This window comes from Poromitra crassiceps (genome assembly GCF_964638095.1).
Source record: "Poromitra crassiceps genome assembly, chromosome: 8".
Taxonomy (NCBI): Eukaryota; Metazoa; Chordata; class Actinopteri; order Beryciformes; family Melamphaidae; genus Poromitra; species Poromitra crassiceps.
In genome coordinates this window covers 44,468,058-44,477,809 of record NC_139629.1, presented here as the reverse complement: position 1 = coordinate 44,477,809, position 9,752 = coordinate 44,468,058, and the positions used below count along the sequence as shown (strand labels likewise).

Here is a 9,752-nt window from a genome sequence, read left to right as displayed (position 1 = left end):
TAGAATGAATGTGCAGCTCATTGTCCTGTTCAATGACACAAAAGTTTAGAAACACCTACTGTATATACGCGTGTTTGACATAAAGGTGACAGAGTGGCACTCCTGGCCCTTTCCACCCTCATCACGAAGCTGATCGTTTTGGTGTTTGCTCTGCTCAGTGGAGACGACGACATCAGACAGATTTTTTAATGTGCATTTTTTTTAAGCAGTGTACAATTTGTAAATTCAATGAGCCACATTATTTGAAATCATCTGTGATTTTGATGGGCTGTTTTGTTACAGGTAGCCATGAACAGCTATTACTACAGTATTTACTGTAAAAGCCAGTGTGAATCCAAACACATTTTTAACAGCCAGTAGTAACCAATCTCTTGGGACCATCTTTGTTGGCCTTTAAGGCATCATCTGGCTTTGCCCTGTCCCATTGATAGACGTTGGATTGGCCATCTTGACTTGTAACAGATTCACTTGTTGCTATCCTTAACAGTACAAACACAATGTAAACACACTTCTTGCTGCTCGGGACGTACACCATGTAGGCATTTGTTAATCCCACTGAGGTTACTGTGCTACTAAACAGAAAGCCTTGACATACAGTGGATTTAGTTCTTTGAGAATCCATACAGAAGGCAATGAAAACAAATCATATTCTAGAAACATCCAGAAGTTAACCGAATCACTCACAATAACCGCAGATAAAATAAAAACGATTTAATATCTACAAATCCAAAACTAAGAACCGTCATGCAAACTCAACGTGCAGGACACATGCACAACAAGTTCAGAGCAGAAAGGCATTTGGGGGACAATTACTCATTGGCATATTGTTCAGCGTGAAAATATGGCCGGTTACCTTTATTAGCACAATGGTGTAGGAGAGGGTCGCAGTCTACGGAGAAATCTTATCGCCTTAGGTAGCCCCGCCCACTTGACCCATTGTATCGCGACTTCCTGTTCAAAACGCCGGCTTGTTTTACCTGCTCAAACTAGTCTGACTCACCTGGTCAAATCTGGTTCGACTCACGTTATGAGTCAGAATAGGTTTATGAGGCACAGGAAGTGTAAATACAAATCGGAACTTCCGATTGTATTTACACTTCCTGTTAGTTTCTCAAGCCAGACGGTCTCTTCTACATAAGGTGAATACACTGGATACAAATGTGGTTAATGAGCCTGGCCTGCATGTACTGAACTTTATTTTGAAACCCATCCATCGGTTCAAGGTTGAATACAGTTATTGTCAATGCAGCTGACCAGTAGATACCATGTCAATTTTGTCCAGATGAAATGCAACCTCTTATTATTTTTTTACATAATCATATGTATGCCTATAATAAATACAAGTTGCCAGATAAAAACTTTAAAAACAAACATGGGAGCATAGTTAGTATACAAGGCCAAGTTGCGGAACACACCCACTATAACTCACATCTGTGATCAGGAACTTTTTGCGCTATTTTAGCTAATTCGGCTCTTTAAGTGGTGAGTAGCTCCCTCTCGTCTCTTCGCAATGCCATGATTTAGGAAAATGGACCAAAAAGCAAGCATGGAGTGACTTTTGGAAAACGTTGGCCAACAGGAGAAGCTGCTCACAACTTGTCTATGTATCATAGTTACACATAGCAGGGCTCATTTCCACAGAAAAGGTTTTACTGACTAAACGTACCCCATCTGTTATTGGCTACAAGCAACCTCCAAGCCCAGAGTGATACAGCTTCTCACAATAGCAGCGCAGATCCCAGGTTTCCTTTTAGTGAAGTTCATCATTGAGGTTTATTATGATAATTGTGCAACCTGCCCATTGAACTTAGATCATCAGCTGCTATTTCATTCCAAGAAGCTACACGTTTTCATTTTAAAACACAATATACCATTATGATTACGCTGTAGTAATCTTAACACGTTGAACATGCTCATGGTCCGATGCTCCTCTGTGGCTACACTTCCTCTGCCTTCCTCTGGGTGTCTTTTCCAAGTTTCTGCTGTGGAAAGAAGCCCACATGAAGCGCTCTAAAACCTGAAGTGACGACCCCTGATGTTAGCATTCCTCTAAGAGAACCCAAAGGTCAGATTAGTTTCGACGCAGCATGTGACGACAACGTGCTCAGTCATCGACGCATGTGCTGTGCACACGAAATGTAGCTGTATTCCCCACCACACACACACACACACACACACACACTTTAGCATACACTCCAGAAAGCCCGTGCAACTATGGCAGATTTGTGAACAGCTCTTTTGTAGAGGGGGAAGGGTAACAACAAATATGAGCGGACAGTCCATGCAGTGCTGCGCAACATGTACTGTACCTCGCCGGGCCAACTGAGTGCGACACCAATTTAGGATGTTGCGGGACATCCAACGGGCTTCACACCCAGGCGGACTGTGCATGACTGTTAGTGGAGTGACGGCTTCCCTCAGAGAGTGCAGTGTAAACACACAGACACACTGGGGTCAACTCTGGCGTAGTTTGTTTGTTTGTAGGGGGTGTGGATTCTAGAAGCCGATCTTGCCGCGGGTCATGGAGTAGCCCAGCTTGGCCTCGTTGTTGATGAAGGACATGATGCCCAGGTAGGTCTCAATGAGCAGGGGTCTCTCCAGGATCAGGACGCCGTTCGCCCGCCCAGGGATGGGGTGCTCCTTATGGCCCTTCTTCACCGCCTGCACCAGCTGGGTCCGAAAGTTGTCCAACTTGACGGAGGAAAAAAAGGACAAGAACAGTCAGAAGGCCCCCATTTTACACCTGCCGTTAACGTCCACATTTTACACCTGGTGTTCACATCCACATTTTACACCTGGTGTTAACATCCACATTGAGATCAGATTTTCCCTTTGCAGCTTGTCATACGTCATTTCCTCATACGTAATATTGACATACTTTACATTTTTGTCTCGCTTGTTCCCCAACCACGAGTGTCCTGACAAGTTGTTTTTGGTAGTATGTTACTGTCTGACTTACTGTTTTGCTTATGCTTCCTTAACATAACTCCTGTGTATGGATTGAAGATGCATTTCATTTACACTACTTTGGTAATGTGGTCAAATCGTCGACGTCGTCTCTGATCACCTCCAGAGGTGGTTTGGATGACTGGATCTTCACTGATCTGGAGTAGCCTACATTTACACCAGGATTTTAAGGGTTTTTTGCATTAAAAAAAAAATGGAAAAAAAGGACAAGAACAGTCAGAAGGCCCCCATTTTACACCTGCCGTTAACGTCCACATTTTACACCTGGTGTTCACATCCACATTTTACACCTGGTGTTAACATCCACATTGAGATCAGATTTTCCCTTTGCAGCTTGTCATACGTCATTTCCTCATACGTAATATTGACATACTTTACATTTTTGTCTCGCTTGTTCCCCAACCACGAGTGTCCTGACAAGTTGTTTTTGGTAGTATGTTACTGTCTGACTTACTGTTTTGCTTATGCTTCCTTAACATAACTCCTGTGTATGGATTGAAGATGCATTTCATTTACACTACTTTGGTAATGTGGTCAAATCGTCGACGTCGTCTCTGATCACCTCCAGAGGTGGTTTGGATGACTGGATCTTCACTGATCTGGAGTAGCCTACATTTACACCAGGATTTTAAGGGTTTTTTGCATTATCCGATTTTTTGCATTAGCCAGTCACTTAGTACATGCATGTTAATGCCAGGTGTAAAGTGGGCCAAAAACACCTTCCAACCATCAGCCACAGCTACAGAACTTGTGACTTGGATCATACCACGTGAAAAAGCCAATTTACTCAGATACTGATCAATCAATGACATAGCTGCTCCAATGTGTGGGGGAAAACTATGATTGTGGTTATACCCCCAAACGAGCTTCATTTCATAGTGTAGCTAATGGCGCTTGACGAGCACCGATATCCCCAGAAAATCACCTCAGGCAGTTACATTGTCAATAAATCACACACACACACTTACACTTACAAAAGCTATGACAGAATGAAATCGTAGATTAAAGTTTAGCCTTTCTTGTTTTTAACTTTGACTTAAAAAATGTAATAAAAATGGCTGTATACAATTCATGACTAAACATCTTTTAGGCTGAAATTGTCCTTGAGCCACCAGTCACTATTGTTTTCAGTTGGACTATGAGCGCTAGGCCTGGGTTCTGTTGAATGCCTTGTCTGTGTGAATGACTGGCTGCACCAGTGGTCACCATTGTTTGCTCTTGTGAAATAAGCGGAAGACCGGTCAAATAAAACCTTTTTATATTTCACAGTTCTGAGCTTTTAAATCGTCAGTTTGGAATTAAGAAGTTAACCAAAAACTTGAAAGATCGGCATGAGCTGAACTATAGATCCAAAACGTCCATCTACCCTCATTTGATGAAAGGTTGATCCCACCTGGCAGAGAGAGGCCACGTTCTCGTCCGCGCGGGACATGGGGTGATCTGTGAAGGTGGCGTAGGGCATCTCTGTGGACCAGGGGTTCCAGCGGTTGAGGAAAGAGGCCCGTGGACGTTTGTCCCACTGGACACGGATCCCATAGCCTTCCCTCCTGTGAGGAAACAGTGCATGAACCATGCCGTTCACAAGGAGCAGTATTCAATCAGTACCAAAGCACACTGGTGCTGCTGAGCTATGTTTACACAGCAACGCCACCTTTAAACACAGATGGTATCGCATGGTATTCCCATGGTTATTTTATCCCAAATGCAATCAATGTAGTCAAACTGCACTGCAGTGATGCAAATATGGGAGTGTAGGCTGTACACAAGTATGAATGCACTATTGACTGATTTGTGATGTGATGTCCCGGTGATGTTCCCATTTTGTAAACATGTTTGTGTTCTTATGTAACTGGGTGAGACCAATGACACATTTCCTGCCTTTGGCTGGACAATAAAGTGTATTGTACAACATGTAGTTCCGACCAAGCAATCCGATTGGTCAAGGACCGTTCTTAAATGAGCATAACAGCACCCCCTAGCTGTTCTTAAATTGTTCATTAAAAGAACGGCCTCATCACTAAAATATCACTCCACCGGCCGGTCTGTTCAGCAGAGAACAGCAGTGGGCAAAATTCTGCAGGCAACATGGCCGCGTATATTGCCTGTAACCCCACAGAATTTCTAAAACTAATAACTTGGCCGATAAGTATGTAACATACAAAATAAAACAAACAGTAATGTCTTCATTTGATGTAGAATGCATAGGACAGATAACTGGTTCATTAAACTCGCATTCCAGGAATATTGTATTTACCGCACTGCTCCTAAAGATAATGTAACTGGCGCGTGCCAGAGAGCCTGGTTGTCCCGGAACCCACTCGCTTTAGCGCCAGAACACACTCGATTTGGGGGCGGAACATGCCAGGAGGATTGGCCAACGCCAACTCCAGTGCCCAGAACTGTCAAATCAAATCATCGACAGACACGCTATGACCCGCCTCTCAACCCTCTTTCATCTCAGACAGGCAGTATTATTTTCAGTCTGATACGTTACCGTCCTAACCTGATGCTGCCAGATGCAACCAGCAGCTTGTTTGTTGATCTCTTCTTCCAACCATTCATCAACAATAAGTCCGCCAAATAAATTTAAATGTATTTATTGTCTCAGACTAACACACCCGGCAAAAACTTTGTTATTTTGAGAGCAAATGGCCCCAAAATATGAGCACATTTTGTTTATATCTTGTATTTTGTTGGTAACTATTGTATAATCGCAATATTGCACTCGAGGGTGTACTTTACCGTGGTTATTGGCACTTCAGTGACGCGTACGGACCGAGGCTTTATCACCGTCGTGCCAATAACCACGGTAAAGTACACCCTCTCGTGTAATATTTCTTAATTCTATTCTATTCTATTCTATTCTATTCTATTCTATTCTATTCTATTCTAAGAAAGACATCACAGGTCTGTTACTATTTGCCCAGGCTATTTAAAGAGGACACAGTCACAAAACATTATGACTCTAGTTCATTTCCATTTAACCTCAGACAAGACAGGACACTGCTGTCAAGTCTGAAATGTACCTAGATTTGCTAGAAAGAACACATTTGAGCTTTTTGCCACCTAGGGTGCTGCTAGATGATGTCACTAGGTTATTTATCGGAATGTACCCACGAGTCTCCCCTTTACAGATGGTAGCATTTTTCAAAGCCTAGCATTAATAACTTGTGTATTGATTTCTTCTGTTGTTGTTGTTGCTCATCACATTTTGATTATCCAACAAATGTGTTATGCATGCAATTACTTCTGATGATGAAGGGGGGAGAAAATGTTGGCAATCTGCTTTTAGGTATTGTGCGTAAATGTTTTTGTATGTTGATGGATTATTAATTTCCTGTATGCCCCAGTTCACAAAAAAAAATATATATAATATAAAAAACATATGGGGAAATACATCATCTTAGTCTTGTGTGTCGATCAGAGTTGTGATTAAAGGTTTGGGTGGGCCCTGGAAGATTTTCAGATTTCAAAGTGGGCCGCGGCATTGTTACGTTTGGGTTTGGGAACCCCTGAACTAGGAATCTAGCGTCTTACTTGTTCAGGGATTTGGGTGGGAACTCAAACTCGCCCACTGAGATGGTGTCTACGGCATTGAGAGAGATCCTGACCACCTGCTGACACAACAGGTTGATGAAGTCATACTTGCACACCAGCAGGGACCTGCACACACAACCCAGAGGTTCACAAGTCAAATCCACCAAACAGGCCGTGAATGGAATGGATCTTTCCAGAAACTTATGAAATTCTGACTTACCGATCAGTTATGAGCACAAGTCTCTCCTTGTCATTGTTCCAGTGGTCCACTCTAGAAAAGCCCCACACAAAATATGAGAAATAGGCTAGTTACTTTTTGAAACCTACCACGTGAAGCACAATTTGAAAGAGAGCAACTGGAAGAGTGACGAGGAAAGGTAACAAGTGTAACATTGTATTTATATAAGAGGCATAACATGACTCTTAATACTGGAACTCTCAACATTGATTGTTATGTAAATTATGTTTGTCGTTCAGGCTGGATGATAATTCAACATTATTGTTTATCATCTTTCAGTGGAATTGTATTATGATAATGTGGTGATTTGGGGATATCATGATGCACAATTCTGCTGTCTAAAGTGATGATAACAAGCATGTTTTATTTAAAATCTGACAACATTTGGGACTTGATTAATGTGATTTGGAATATGTGAGCCATATAGTTATATGTATGTATCAATGTCGGGGGGCGGATCCTTCTGATTATTTAGCCATATTGCCCAGCCGTATTCGGCGTAACCATCTGTTATTGTGCTATTACAGCCATTGTAATGGGATATAGTATCGGATGAACACTTCATCGTGTCAAAACAACTCACTATTATACTGTATGTTGGAATTGTTTAATTTAGCCATGAGAAATCTCCAATTGAGCATTTTTATGGTTGATCTACTCTGCAGTATAAACAGCTGGTATACCCAAACAATTCCCAAATGTTTCAGTGCTGATAATAAAAGGGTAGGATACTTACTCAGCTAGCAGCCACACGCTGAGCACCTCTCCGTCCTCTGAAGGCAGTGCCACTGTCCTGATGTCACTCACAGCCTGCTCAATGGTACCTGGCTAAGAGCAGCATCACCACACAGCTGTCAATCATCAGCATCACCTCAGAGGACAGCATTCCTCCTGTGATGCGCTGCTGTTCGAGTACTTTGATTTTTTTATTTTACAATACACTAGTTGCTTTCTTCCGCCTGGTAAATTATGTGCGGTGTTTATTTACCACCAACACCACCCTGAATGCAACAGATTACTCGGGGGTTTAGATAGGTTGTGTTTAATATGAAGAGGTGGATATAGACTACTCTAATTATATCGGCCCATGGAAGCTGTAATCGATCAATACTCTGGTGCAAACTTACCCTGAAGACGAAATAGTCCTTGACCTTAGCTTGCATGGTGGGGTTATGGACGTGGAAAGGCGTCAGGGTCTGTAACGGGGAGCAGCAGGCCACCGAGGCTCCTCCGTACCCGAGGCTCCCTCCGGCCTCCGTCGGCGTGAAGGCGACCTCCACTCCCTCCTCTTCGGCGTCTGCGGGATGGAGGACCGCAGGCCCCAGACTCCCCGGCTCCAGCGTGTCGTTCAGCTGAAGCATCGTGCAAAAATGCTGTTCGAGGATCTTCCCGAGAAGCTGCGCCGAATGTTAGATTATAGATTTTCCTTTCGAGGATGCAGATTCACCCATTGCGCACGGATGTTTTGATTGTGCGTGTGCGAAAACCAAGGAAGTAGGCTAGACCTCTGTTGCGTCAGCAACAATAAGACAAGCAACAATAAGCATTTCCGGTGGCCGTTTTTCAAAGTAAAATAATATTTTCGCACACGCCTAGCCTAGAGCGCACAGAGCTCCGTCGCGCTGGCAACGCTGGCAACAATAAGACTTCCTGTCCCGTGAGCTAACAACAATAAGACTTCCGGTTGTCTTAAAAAAATACACTGAAAAAGTGTTAGTTTGCACATTTAAACAATAAACTAAGCATTTAAACCAAGCTATACAATACAAATTATGTTTCTGTATGACAATAACTATTTCAATAACATTGAGAATGTTCTTCTCAGTATCTAAATAGATAAAGATTATTATTAGGTAGATATTAGGCCTTCACACTCACAGAGGCGTTGGGACGTCACATCATCAGCATCCCCAACCTGCTTCCCACTGATGATGTCATCAGTGATGTCACTTGAGCAAATGTGATGTCATCAGTGATGTCGCTCAAGGAATTGTGATGTCATCAGTGAGTGATGTCACTCAAGCAGGTTTCGCCTGTCTGATTTTGGGGGCAGATTTTTCTGTGCTTTGTTCAGCTCAACCATCATGATCAACCTAGACATACTTGAGGCCTTTTGACTGAGGGCCTGGTATAACCAGGAGGGCTACGCTGTAAACCGCCAATCCCTGACAGAGACTAGGTCAGGCGGCAGCGGCGAGACTTTCTTTGCATGGCTCATTATCCTACTGTAATGGACCTGTGCTGGCTTTCTGTATGTACTCTATAATTAACATCTTTTCAAGCTAAAGCCAGTCAGTGTTGTAGCAGGAGGGCTTGGAGAAAAAATACACTTGGCTGAGTGGCTCTTAAAAAAGGACCAGTGCACCCAAAAAATAAATACTTCTAAACCAGATCATATCAGTGTACTGTAAGCCGAAGATAAAAATATTATTGTATTGTGAAACAGGCAACACTAGATTGGCTGAAAGCCTGATGTAACAACAACACTTATAAAAGTCTGAAATTGGTTTTACAGAGCTGCTTGTGTGTGTGTGCGTGCGCGAAGGGGTATGTGCATGGGGTAGGTGCGTGTGAAATGTCCTCTTGAGGAGCATGCCTCCGGGCTCCAGTAGTCAAAATTAGGAAATGTGTTCAAAAGTAATCGAAAAGTAACACAAAGTAATGATACATTACTTTAAAATTGTGATACTTGGATTACATTACTAATTACAATCTTTTACCGGTAACTAGTAATTGTATCAGATTGCATTTTTCAAGTAACCCTCCTAACCCTTTGAGAGTGAGAGCTTCTCTGGAGAAAATAAACAGCTAAATGAGAAAACAGGAAAAACAAACAGTGCTACACTGACATCTAGAGGCTTAACTGAGGAACTACTGCAAAACCACACCTGTCTCCTTTCCCACTCTTTTTCTTCACAGCAGACATCAAAGCATTGAGAGTGAGAGATGTTTGCAGCTTCATTCAGGTCAGAGAGGCTCTGCTTGAAGAGTGTGTTGAAAATTGAAAGAG

General features: G+C 42.7%; 1 protein-coding gene across 2 annotated transcripts; it reads right to left on the bottom strand.

Annotated features, from left to right (window-relative positions):
• Nucleotides 1-184: 184 nt before the first annotated feature.
• tprg1l (tumor protein p63 regulated 1-like) lies at nucleotides 185-8,212 on the bottom strand. 2 transcript variants are annotated; one of them, XM_083642447.1, is made up of 6 exons: nucleotides 7,870-8,212; nucleotides 7,479-7,570; nucleotides 6,725-6,775; nucleotides 6,505-6,630; nucleotides 4,334-4,514; nucleotides 185-2,691 (listed from the first exon to the last, which is right to left on the bottom strand). In XM_083642447.1, exons 1-6 carry the CDS (start codon nucleotides 8,101-8,103, stop codon nucleotides 2,497-2,499), a joined length of 879 nt encoding a protein of 292 aa, XP_083498573.1. In that variant the 5' UTR covers nucleotides 8,104-8,212; the 3' UTR covers nucleotides 185-2,496. The 2 variants fall into 2 exon arrangements, with proteins under 2 accessions (XP_083498573.1, XP_083498574.1); XM_083642448.1 differs by having other exon boundaries at nucleotides 4,361-4,514.
• Between the last annotated feature and the right edge of the window lie 1,540 nt (nucleotides 8,213-9,752).

What these genes read in the sequence shown, in the direction of transcription:
- tprg1l (XM_083642447.1), bottom strand. Translation starts at nt 8,103, where the DNA reads ATGCTTCAGCTGAACGACACGCTGGAGCCGGGGAGTCTGGGGCCTGCG. An exon ending in AGCGTGTGGCTGCTAGCTGA is followed by an intron (nt 6,776 to 7,478) that starts GTAAGTATCCTA and finishes GGGCTTTTCTAG; the next exon opens with AGTGGACCACTGGAACAATG. An exon ending in CAACCTTTCATCAAATGAGG is followed by an intron (nt 2,692 to 4,333) that starts GTAGATGGACGT and finishes TCCTCCGTCAAG; the next exon opens with TTGGACAACTTTCGGACCCA.